At 41.6% G+C, this 13,197-nt stretch overlaps 1 protein-coding gene across 4 annotated transcripts in view; it reads right to left on the bottom strand.

Annotated features, from left to right (window-relative positions):
• The window catches only part of LOC119167424 (uncharacterized), a 179,600-nt gene that overhangs the window by 126,580 nt on the left and 39,823 nt on the right, over positions 1-13,197 (bottom strand). For all 4 annotated transcript variants that reach the window (XM_075866399.1, XM_075866402.1, XM_075866401.1 and 1 more), the window contains 2 exons: positions 7,375-7,416; positions 1,172-1,219 (listed from right to left, as the gene is read on the bottom strand). In XM_075866399.1, coding sequence (XP_075722514.1) covers positions 1,172-1,219; positions 7,375-7,416 — 90 coding nt within the window. The remainder of the gene's footprint in view (positions 1-1,171; positions 1,220-7,374; positions 7,417-13,197) is intronic.

Below are 13,197 nucleotides of genomic sequence, written 5' to 3'. Positions count from 1 at the left end.
ACAGAGATCACCGCGGAAGGCCGCCACTTGTTCACGCGTGGCCAAGCGATCACAATGAAAAGAAAACACGCATGCGAAGAAAAAAAAAAGTGCTCAAGGTCATGAGGTGTGGATTACGTGTTTTTTTTTTGCCCCCGCCACCCCTTCCTGCTTAGCTTCCAGCGCTTTCGCCAGGGCGAGAGGTGAGATAATACAATTGGAGCACGCGACAAATATTTGTAACTTCACTCACACTGGACGGATTCTTACCCTCTTATTCTAGAACTCCCCTTCACTCAACGCTCCACCTTCACTTGAGAAAGCCGATGGGAGCGTCATCTCAAGGCAGGGCAATTTACTGCATATTAGTGATAATTTGCTGCTATTCTTGAGTAGCACAGCGTCATTTTCATCTGAGCAGCGGTGCAGTCGTCAACTCTATGAAGTGAAGGGTGAAAGTCGAGTCGAGGAGCATTTGTGAACACGGGGTTAAACTTCTCGTGGCGTTAAATTGATGAGGCAATAAGCTCTCCAAAAGAATTCATTCCATGGTTACTTGAAGACGTGTTCTAGGGCCCCTTTAGCGCATTTCCTTCGACAGGTGTCACGACGAAAACGAGCCTATTCGGCAATTTGTAGGCGCATTTGGGAGGCCTCAAGCTACGTCGAAGTAAGCCGGGATAGTGTAGCCATCGTCGCTAAAAACACACAGGAACTTTCAAACAGCTGTAAAAATGAACAATCATGTCCATCTAGCAGAAAACTTATCATGCCTTTCCAGAGGCGTTGACCAAGCAAAAGCAAGCGCTAGATAATGTGCTGCTATTTGTGAGGCATTGTGAGACGCTTTATGGCCTCCAGATGGTGAGCGCGGTGCGTGTGACTTGCAGGTCATGCGAGTCTTGCTTTAGATCAAAGACCTGTATGTACCATTAGCGCGCACGCTTGTACAATCTGCTGTGTGCGTGTGTGTGTATGTAACAATACATATCAATAAGCATGCATTTGACGTTTGAGGGGCACACTACGGGCCTAATTTCACTATCGCGTTCAACTCTTAAAGGCGAAGCCTAAGGGTCCCCCACTATTTTTTGTGTCGTGCTCTCAACTAACGACACATAACAGGTTGATGTTTAGAACATTTGTTTTACCGTAAATGTTGCAATATTTGTATTGGAATAAAAAAACTTGCCAAAGCTCCACCGATCATGACACTGTCCAGAGTTAAAGGACTTGAAGGCTGAAAAAAATAATTGCATTGTTATTAGGACACAGATTCATAAAATAAAACTTCGACTAATGCCTAATTCAACTAGGTGCCTAAAAAGATTCAGTAGTATTTGCACAATAACACGTTTTCTACATACAAAAGGCACACTTCATAAGTATGATGCAATCGTAATGTGCATAAAAGAAGATAATGAAGTAAAAGAGCGTAGAGGGTACATCAGTCTGATTGTTGTAAAGGTGTTGTAGCACTTTTCAAGCTGCTGTGAAGAAAGCAAATTGGACGAAGTCAAAGTTGGGCAATGGCGGCAGCCGCACCTGCCAACTAGAGATTGCGCGCCTGATTCTCTACCAACTGAGCTACAGCGGTGCTTCGCCTGTTGTCCACTTTATCGACTATTCATGTGCACGGAATACTTGAAATCTTAGTAAGCGCCGTACTTCATCGTGACGCAGACTTTGACTGATATTTGTGGTTTAACGTCCCTAAATCACGATATGATTATAAGAGATGCTATAGTGAAGGGCTCTGGAAATTTGAACCACCTGGCGTTCTCTAACGTGCACCCAAATCTGAGCACACGGGCCTACAAGATTTCCGCCTCTATCGGAAATGCAGCGGCCGCAACCGGGATTCAGTCCCGCGACCTGGGGGTCAGCAGTTGAGTACCTTAGCCACTAGACCACCGCGGCGGAGCATGTGGTGCAGACTTTGTAACGCTCTTTTTTTTTTGCAGCTGGCGTCTCAGATCACACGCTTTTTATTTATTAACTGGGCAGCTTACCAGGTACTTTTAGGGTTCGTTGAGTGCGTTCTAATTGCTTTAGTAAAATCAGCAAAATATGAAGCCAAAGAAGCTGTAGGGGGCATGATTGTGGTATTTGAAGTGGATTGTTGACATTGTGAAATATGTTGCAAGCAACTTTCGAGGAAACAAAGACAATGTCCTGCTGAAACTATCCAACTTGCATACTTCGGTTGACATAAGATGCTCTAACGATTCATGAATATTATTGGTCATTCTTTCTGCCAAGTGATAGGGTATTTCTACGGATTCGAACATATGAGTGCTGGAAAGTGCCTCTCGAAGTCATCGCAGCAGCAAGTGTGGAACATATTTTCAATCTGTGACGACTCAGGTGATTTTATGTAGTCGGCAGGTGAGCAATAAACCTTCGCATAATACCACAAGACATGAAATCATTCAGAAAAAGACCCTCAGCTTGAATCTATCACAGAAGGTGCTTTGGCGAAGACTTCTTATTCAATGATGGAGTGACTGCCCCCATAGCGCACATGGGAGAGCATTGGCCGCGTAAATATAAATATTGCAGATTTGGTCCCTTCTGGTGGAAGCGGCTTCTCTTTCACTATAATTTATTCATATTGACGAATACCATAAAGTGTTCAAAAAATATGCGTGCTCTCCTAGCAGACAACGGCACGCTGTACCTACAAGAAGCGGCCACGACTACATGCGCCTTCGGCACTGGGGATGGGATTATGGAGGACTGAACCAGTTGAGAGGAAGAAGTGACGAGCTGCGTAGGCAAGCAAGAGAGCGCTTCTTGGGTTTCCGCTGCGTTCTACAAGTTGACACACAATAAATAGTTTTCCCCAGACAACCTGCCCCAACGTGGTCACCTTGCGGTTAAAATACACGACTGCTGACCCGCAGGTCGTGCGACGAATCTTGATTGCGGTAGCTGCATTTTCGATGGTGGCGAAAATGCTGTAGGCCCGTGTAATAAAGTTTTATTCCACGTTAAAAAACCCCAGGTGGTCGCGATTTCAGGAGCTCTAGACTGCGACGTCTCTCATATTCATATGGTGTTTTTGGGACGTTAAACGCCACATATCTATCAATCAAATTAAAATTCAACTTCTTCATGATCACAATAAATTACGTACAAATACATTATGCAGTACTTAGAATGCTTTTCTATTTCAATGCAAATAATTCCAAGATGAATAAAGTTCAAAAGAATAAATATTTTTCGCTGTGCGCATGTAATGGCATCTTTGCACTAGACATGAATTGCCTCCCACGAGCGTTTTGTACCTGGTGCAACCTTTGCTTTTGTTTACGTTTGTGCTCTTTGTACTCATTTGCATTGTTCTCTGTAATGTATTGTCCCTAGCCGTTTCTGGGGCTTGTTTTTTCGTGCCGGCTTTATAATGGTTGATAAGCTAAATTTTGAGAGGCCATGAATATTACTTATTTCCTTGGAAACTTCTTTTTGATTACTAACTTGAACAATTTGGGCAGTGTTACAAGATACTGTTTAAATATGAAATGGGACTATCATACTACACTATCTCGGCGCCGTTATGCATGGGAGTCCAAACCAAAGTTCATTGCTTCTACAAAATATTCAAGGTTGTATCGTCTGAAGCAAGTGGCGTCACGATCGATAGAAAGGCTTATGCGGTTATCATCAAAACCAGCGAGTAAGCAAGGCTGATGCAATCAAGGGCATCTCTTGCGGCGCGTCTTAGAAACGCGCGGAGAGCCCCCCTCACCGACGGTTCCGAATCCAGCCAGCGGCCACAGCCGACTCCTGACTGGAGGCTTGGAACTGATACAAGGGTTCCCAAAGGTATTTAAAACAACTAAATGGCGCGAAGAGACAGAAAGAGTGACCAAAGCAATTCCGGATTATGGTGGCACCTCAGTGCGAGGTCGTTAAGTTGTTGCCTCAGTGCCAAATTTATAATGCCTCTGCTAATACTGTACATAAACTTTGCGTTGAGTCACCATCGCTTTGTGCACTTCGTCTATCAGCTCTGCGCAGACGCCGCCAGAAGCTGAGACAAGTGATACCCAACAACGTATGAGAACTTGGCACCGTTGTGTGCACAATAAAGTTATCCGTGGACTACCTTGCAATAAAGAGAACAATTACTCAGAATATTTCAGGCGTTGGTAGCAATGTGTTGCCCCATTCGTTTGAAAATACAAGCATGTTTTGCGAAAATGGAAAGGGAAAATATTTGGCCCAGATTATATTAAATTCGAAGCATTTCTCAGCAAACTTCGGCGACTTTGAGCGTATCTATCTATATATCTATCCCTCCATCTAGCCTCTTACGTTTGGGTGCTCTCGTGGTCACCTCCTATACTTCGCGTGAACCAAAATTAGCAAGGAAGGGTAAGATGGTTTGACGAATATGAAGCGCTGGTGAAGACGTCCATAATGTAGCAATCCTGCCTCGTACATAACTAAACATTTTCCGCCATACAGTGGCACATACCCACGGCCAGGCATGTTCCACTGGTATGTGGGTAAGTGCCACAGGTGATTGACACTTAGTATCTAAGGGTCAACTGGAACATGCACATACGCATGTTCCAGTTGGCATCGTTGTGCAAGTGCAAACAACTGGATAAACAAACATCTGCAACCCTGGAACGACGAGAACACCCAAGGGCAGTTTCAACGCGTAAGCGTTAAGCAATGCACGAAATCGGTAGCGTCGACCAAAAGAAGGCATAGAATAAATGTGAAGGTTCCAGCTGGAATTCAACCAAATAATTCTGCGTGGCAATGAAGCATTCTACCAAAGATCCACGCCAGGTCTCGGAACTACTGTTGAAATTGACGCAAATTTTCGTGAAATGTCGACAGTAATTGCAGTGCTACCTGCCCAATTTTATAAACAATGCATATGCACTCCTTCGATACAGTCATCACGTCAGGTTAACTTCTATTGTGTTTAGGTTCTAAGCGCTGAAATCGGTTTATGTAGCAGCTTCATACCAACTTCTGGTGCTGCTTATACGCATGTTCCAGTTGGCATCATTGCGCAAGGGCAAAATACTGGATAAACAAACATATGCAACTCTGCAAGAAATGTTTGTACGTAAAACAATCGTACATATTGCCACGTTCCATTTCCCAAGTTTTCGTTATCATCCCAAAACACCACACGATACTCAGCGCAAACCGCACCTGCAGTTTTCGAGAAGGTTCCGGACTGTAGTAGATCATTTTGATAAGATCACGCCCACTGTGCGAACGGTACACATTGTTCTGGAACCTACGCCACCGCCAGCGATAACGCTAGAACATTCGACAGCAAGAGTATAAATGCCGACGCGCTTCGCCGCTTGTCAGTTGTTGAACGAAGGCCGACGCTCCGTTCGCCGCTATCAGTCCGAGACTGCTATCTGTGCAAGACTGCTGCTGTAATCGGACTTTCCGTTTACTGGGCACAGGTTCCCCAAAATAAACAGTTAAATCCCAACACGAAGTCTCCTGTCTTCGGCCACGACGCGACCCCGTGACAATATATTTAGCGGTCAATTCATGATATGTCGATCAATAAAAAAATTGCTACACGGTCACTGTCCCTCCCCATGCTTCACATAACGTTGATTTCCAAATACGTGAGATCTGCCGATTTATTTTCTTAATTATGGAATACGCTGCTTTCGAAAAAGACTTGTTATGTACAGTAATAAAACTTCCATGAAAATACAGAACTTTCCTCCATTTTCTTTGTGTGTGTTGACAATTGGCCTAATGGATTCATCTTATTACAATGATTTTGCAGCAGCGCTGATGTTGATGAATTGGCAACCGGTATTTTACCTTCTCAATGCAAAAACTATCTCTGTGGTACACAAACAGGCGAGAAGAAGCTAACTCGGAGAGAATTCACCTTAAAAGTACACTAAAGGTGAATGAAAATTTATGTCAAAATGAAAGCTCAATGAATGTATAACAACGTCTAAAACGGCATTATTATGAACAGCAGTGCCTTATTTATCTAGAAACCAAGCGAAATGTATCACAAATAGTGTGCCCCAAATGCAACATTTACGAAATGACCTGGTTACGTGAAAGCGTTCGACTATAAATAATCACTAGTAATCAAACTAGCTCCATTAACACAAAGAACCTTCCGTGCCTCAAGAGATGTAATAAAGTGCTGCTTGTCAGTTTTTGTTTAGAGTATGAAATGGCCGACTGGTTACTATGGGGAATGACGAGAGTGGTTCAAAAGTTACGGTTTCCGCTGGTAAGGCTAAATAGGTGGTGCCTTTTTTCGGGGACTAGGTGCTCAAAAAAAGCACCTAGATGGCCTCCATGATTGCCGAAAATTTTTCAATGACCGTTGTTGCCGCTGTGACTCCCACTACCTTCTCTCTGCTGCTAATGGTGTTGTTTGTCAAGCAATAAAGGCGAGCGATTTCGGAATGGGCAACAGTGATACCAAGAAGACCACCTTCAGGCGGGTGATTTAAAGAGCGCTAATGAGATGCGGACCATTAAAACGTGACATATTTCAAAATAGGCACTTCCTCGACTCACAGGTGTCAAAACGAGTTTCTGTACTAGTATACCAGCAAGTATTGTAAACTCGAATATTGCCATTAGCATCCCTCTAATGACAGTGAAAATGAGCATGATATCGTTTTTAAATGCGACTGTTGTTAATTCAATTTCTATAATTAGGAATAACTTGAAGACTTGTCAAAATAGGCGGATAAACAAGTAGTTATAGAAGGTTGTGGGCGTTCTGTGCACTGCACTGTTACAAGAGCTATTGGGAAAGACACGGTTAATGATTAGCATTTTCTCAATCCCTAGTTCCGCTGCCACGCAGTTTTTTTAAGAGTGCTTATAAAAGGTGCACCACTTAGGAATAGTGTCCATAGAAAAGACCATACGAATGTTACCATGCTCCCAGATGCGAGTGTGTTTCCTGATGAGAAAAATTCTCTGAGTGGAGCACTGCCAGATAGCGGATCAGTTTACTACTTAACCTAATTATTGTAACTTATTGTTATCGTAATTGCTTCGTTATTCCTAGAGTGTCAATTGTTTTTTTCCTCATTTTACTCCTTTCTTGAAAAATTGTCCTGTGGTTGTCATCGTACGTGTGTGACACGCTACACATTATATAATAATTGAAACTGTGCACCGCTTTGAATGAAAAAAAAGGAATATGCCACATCTTCTTTCGGGCTATTTGGTGCGATTTCATAGTGATGGCTATCAAAAATTTCTCATTGAGAATGAACCTTACATCCAAAAAACTGCTCTGCTTAAGCCCCGGTGTTGTTTGTGTGGTATATAAAATATTATTATGCAGTCATTTTGCACAACGCGCTTCGAACATCAGTGAGTAGGTAGTTCAGAAAAGGAAAAATTACTTGCCGGACTGATTCTGATGCCTCCAAACCTTAGAGAGCTTCCAGGCTGAAAAGGAATATAACTGCATTCAGCATTGAAGATTCGAAGCACATGCATTGCCCTCAACTACTATGCATGTTATCGGTGAGACAAAAAACATTCCTTGCGTTATGAGAAGCTTCTCGTGGTGAGAAGCCGACGTGTCAATCATGGAATTACATAAATATAACTTCCTTTTATAAAACCTAATTATGCACGAGATGCACTACGTCTTGTTCACTTTGTTTTGTACACAAACGTCTTCACAAGAATGTCGAACAGTGGCGACGAAATAATAAAAACTGCACCCACTAATGGAGAACGTTTCATTCAAAACATCCCTCAGCATCATCATCAGCCTGACTGGGTCATTCTGCACGAAAAAGGCCTCTCACATAATCTGCCAATCAACTTAGTCTGGTCTGTTTTGCTGCCATTTTATACTTGTAAGCTTTTTATTCTCATCGACCCAACTAACTTTCTGTCAACCTCTCGTGCGTTTGCCTTCACCTGGAATCCCATCAGTCAAGCTTAAGGTTAGTTAACTAAGTATTACGCCTAGGTGGCGTTAGCCGATGCCTGATCTAAAGGGTACAACCACATCCATCCATCCAACCATCCATGACGTGACTTGATGTGCTCGTTCGCCTCCGCTGCACGGTCGAGTCACTCTAATGCAGCGCCTCCAGAATACTATTCGCTGCTTTTCTTGCGCAGAACATCAAATAAATCTTTCTTTTTTCTCTCTCTCCAGCACAAGGCTATCGTCTTTCGATGACATTGGAAGTGTTACATGCAAATACGAGGTCATTTTTTCTTGTTTCGTTTTTTAAATAACGTCTTGACATATGTTCAGTGGCCGTTGTTGCTACTGTGGCGCACACTACTTCACCCTGCTGCAACTAGTGTCGGTCATCGTGCAGTAAAGACGGGCAATGTTGTCATGGCAAACAGTGGTATCCCAAATACCGCTTTCATGCGGGTAGTTTTAGGTGCGCTTACGTGGTTCAAAACCATTAAAACGTCACTTTTTCTTGAACTAAGCACTTCCTTGAACCACAAATAAGTAGTACTACAGGTTTCCGTACCGCTTTTCTAGAAAGCAACGTCCACTCTATATTTGTTTTTAGTGTCCATCTAATGACGGAAAACATGAGCATTTCATCGTTAGACATGGACATCTTGTGAATAACTTTTCTGTAGATAGGCATAACTTGCACATTTATCAAAATAGATGGATAAAGAAGTAGTTATAGAAAATAGTGTGTGTTCCGTGCACTTTGCATTTACAAAATCGCTTTGTGAAGACATGGCCACTCGTTTGAATTTTCTTCTTGTTAACTTAAGCCAGCAGGCGGCTTATATAAGAACAATTATAAAAGCTCTACCACCTCAAAAGAGAGCGCATAAAAAAGACCTTATTACGTACTAAGCTGACAGGAATGAATGCGTTTCCTGATTGGAGCAATCGACTGAGTGTCGCACTGTCACAGAGGAGCAGCTCGCCAATAAACCTAATCCATGTAACATACCAAGCTGCTACACGCTATATGCTACACGCTATCTGAAACGACATACTGCTACCCGGTATCTGAAAAACGTTGTAAAGTGATTTAAAAAAAGGAAGTTATGCTTTATCTCTTTTGGTGCAATTGGCCCATTTTTACATTGATGGCTACACAAAAGTTTCCATAAACAATGAGTAATGCGCCTAAAACAGCTCTGTTGTTGCCCCAGTGCTCTTTTTTGTAGTACACATTGTGTTATCATGTAGTCATTGTCCACCAGGGGCATCATACATTTATGAGCACGTAAGCATAATTAGGACAAATGACTTGCGGGAACTAATCTGATACCAGTGGTTCTTAGGGGGCTTTAAGCTCAAAAAGTAATAAACCGGTAATGACTAATGAAGATCAAAAGCATGTGCATTGCTCTAAGCTACTATGCATGCTCTCAGTGAGGCAAAAACTCTTATACATCATGAGAAGTCATTCAAGATCAAAAGCTGACGTGTCGACTACGAAAAACAATAAATAACTGGATACTAACATGAAGTGGTCGCACCTCATTGCGCGCACAACGTATTACAAATTTCGTTTTGTAGAGACTCACGTCTCCTCAAAGCTGCTGAACCGTGGCAAGATAAGAATGAAAAACGGACCCTCTGAAAAAAAACAGCATGATCAGCCTAATATCAGTCACAGTAGGGTGAAATTATCTCCCATAATTTGCCAAACATCCCTGTATTGTGCTTTGTGCTGCCATGTTATACTTGCAAAATTTTCAATCTAATCAGTCCAACCAACTTCCTGTCTCTCCTTCGAGCATATGTTTTCTTTGGGAAACCATCAGCTCCCCTAAGGACTAGCGGTTTTGCTGCTATGTGGTACGTGCCTGGCTCAAGTCTATTTGATCTTGATTTCATCTACAGTAACCTTCACCCCGGTTTGTTGCCTGACCTACCCTGCTCTCTTCTTGTCTCTTGAGGTCACGCCTATTGTTTGCCTTTTCATCGCTAGCTTGGTTGTCTTTATTTTACGCAGGACCGTCTTTGTAATTGTTGAGATTTTGCTCCGCAGTTAATTACTGGCAAGATGCAGCTGTTTTAAACCTTTCTCTTCAGAGTTAGTGGCATAATTCCGTGTAAAATTTGAGAATGCTTGCCGAATCAAATCCACCCCATCCATACTCATCCAGGTATTTAACTTTTTACGTTTGGCTCAGCGGTTACTACATGTGCTAAGAAAACATATTCCTCTACAACTTGCAGCATTTCTCAATCTATAAGAAAGTGCTGTTCTATGCCGATACTGTTGCACATTACTTTAGTTTTGCGCATAAAACTTTTCAGGCCTAATGTTCTGCTTCACTTATTCAGTAATCACCCACTTTGACTCATCCCTTGAGTTACTCATCAATGCAATGTCACCAGTGAATTGCGGCTTTCTAAGATACTTTTAATAACACTTAACCCAAACGCTTCCCAATATAGGTACTGGACACCTCCTTTAAACACATGGCGAATAACATTGGAGAGATCATTGTTCCTTGCGTTATGTTGTTTCTGTCGTTTGTTGATGAAAAACTAAAGCGGCTGTGGATACAAAGTAAATTTTGTAGAGCTTATTGGCTGTAGGTTTTAAAGCCCTACGTCTTATTTCTTATGAATCAAAATGATGTTGGCATTCGTCTAAGATTCTGGTACCATTCCCGTCGAAAGACACTTCGAATTTCACGTGCCAAGTTTTGCTAACACAATGTATCTATTTTTCATCAGGTCTATTATTACCTTGACCACTCCTGCCGCTTGTCACTTTGCATTGCTTCTAGGTCTTTCCTTACTTCAACTGTTGACACTGGTATGGTTTCGAATTCCTCCAGGCGATCATTGCTTCTTATGATACATGCTCATCCTTTCAGCATCTGCACAGTTCTCCGTCGAACTCCTCCGTCCCCTCAACTACCTAATCCGTATTGGTTATAACATTTTCTTCTTAGTCCCTTAACGCATACATCCGACTTTTGCGTGCTCAATTCTCTCCATGCTATACTTTCTTATGTGGGCTACGTTAACCCTATAGAATAACTTCACAAGCTCTACTGGTTTACTTGCTTTATTTTGGCGGCTCCTATTGAGGCTTTCACAATTTGTTTTCTTTTAGTGAGATTTTTTTTCTCATGTGCCAGTTTGCCAGTGTCTTGCCTAGTGACTCTACCTCAAAGTTTGATTGCACACTCTTTCGTGATACTAATTAGATGACCGTTCAATGTGTCAACGGTAAGGTCGGTTGCCTAGTTCAGAGGCTGGAATCCATTTTGAGGATTTACTCTGAATTCTTGTACTTTCGCACTTCCTACTAGTTCATTGTTATTCCCTTGGCAAGTGCCTATTGTACAGTTCATTCCAGCTTTATTCAAGCTTAGCACTTGCTATGTTGAATGGACAGCGGCTTGCAAAGTACAGTAATAAAACATCTAAAAAATTTTTGCAGCTCAATGAAAAGCTCACTTTTTGTGTCACAGTTACATAAATATGCAAAATGGTAATAACATCTAAGCAGTACTTTTGCCTAGGCCTTAGTCAGTTATAGTTTTATCACAAAAACGCCTGAAATTCATCTTTTCATGGCCTAGGTAAAATGTATGCTGCTGTAACATGCAAAGCTTAGAATGAGTGTTTACTGCAATAATAGTGTCAATAAGTCTATCTATATTACCAATAAATGTTTTCATAATTTCATTTAGATAATATCTCTGTACTGCTACGTAGTTTTGGTCAGCATCCCTGAGTTCATGTCGTTGTTCTTGTCCATCTATTCATGACTGCTGCGGAGCCTGCAAACCTGTGCATTTTTTCCGATTTGGGTTTATTCTTCATTTGCACTTCTCTCTTTCCAGTTAAGTTTGCATTACTTTCTCGTAATTTATTAGGTTAACTCGTTGTAGTTGTCAATAAGTAATGCATTATCATGCCAGTAAATAGTTATCTGTTTATTTGAGCTACTACTTTTTAAGCTCCTACATGAATAATTTTGCCAGTCTTAAGCACATTGTTTGAACGTAATATCAGAAAGTATTTACATGCTTGAAAAAACTTGTTTCGTTCTTAAGAGTCTTGCACCTTCTTCTGGTTATAAATCTCCATCGTGTACATCTTTCGCGATGGATAAGGATATTTGGGATCGGTGAAAACGAACATGAAATAATTTCAGGGCGGCCTTTCTGTGCAGTACTAACAGAATTTGTAAGTCTATTGAGAGAAAAAATGGTTATCGAAGGTTTCCATTTCTGCTTTTTATTAACGTATGCAAAACGCTGGCTCAACCTATTTAGAGCTTGCGGAATGATATACAAATTTTCTTCAAAACTGCGTATTCTTGCTGAAATCATGTTTTGCTTTCCAGGAGGTCACAAATTCTTCATTACCACCCCTATTATAGTTGAATTTATGACTAGACAACTGATATTTGTTAAAGTGTCATGAGAAAAAAGAAATGCGTGTGTTTTTTATAAAGTGCTTTTTTCCTTTTTTCATCTCAAATCACGCAGATATAACAAAGTTTCGGTGTCACCGAGCAACTTTCCAAGCCAATCACGATGATTCACTGATATTTACCTGATTAATAAATTTGAGACCAGTTCAACATGTTCGCTCATAATTCACTTGTACGTCACACGTAGGCGTGACATCAGGAGAGAAGTCGGGGAAGGAAGTAAATTGAAAACCATGAAAAATATTTAGAAAATCGGGTGCCTATTTAGGCTAATTCTCTTCAAGCCGACATGCCTTCTTCAATGCTGCGACATACGAATGGTAGCCTTATAGAAAAAGCTGCCACTCTGCACTTTGTTTCCGGGGACATTTCATGTTTGAAAGCTTCATAAACACATAAAAAGACTGCAACGTACACCACATTGGACAGCTTAACTGGTACCCAATTAATCTAACTAAAGGAGGAATAAATCGCTTGAGCTTACACACGTTACGTTTTACTTTTTATGAATCGCAGTAGGCTTCGCCTTACTAAATAAGTACACCTAATGCACTTGTATTATTGTTAATAAATATGCACACTCAGGACTGTTCGCTATTACGAGCGCCCTTCGTGAAGCCATGAGAAGTCCTGAGGACTTTCTTTACTTCGCCTTTTTTTATTTCTTACATGAGTGGTAAAAAGCATGTGCCAATGGTTCAGAAAAGTCTCAGGAAACAACCAACCCAGCCTACTGCACTCGCGAAAGCGACTGCCTTTCCTCCTACCAAAAATTCATATATTTGCACCACACCAGGCAATAAAGACGTTG

Source organism: Rhipicephalus microplus, chromosome 6 (assembly GCF_043290135.1).
Source record: "Rhipicephalus microplus isolate Deutch F79 chromosome 6, USDA_Rmic, whole genome shotgun sequence".
Classification (NCBI taxonomy): Eukaryota; Metazoa; Arthropoda; class Arachnida; order Ixodida; family Ixodidae; genus Rhipicephalus; species Rhipicephalus microplus.
Note: the sequence above shows the minus strand (reverse complement) of the source record. Positions and strands in the feature narration are given on the sequence as shown.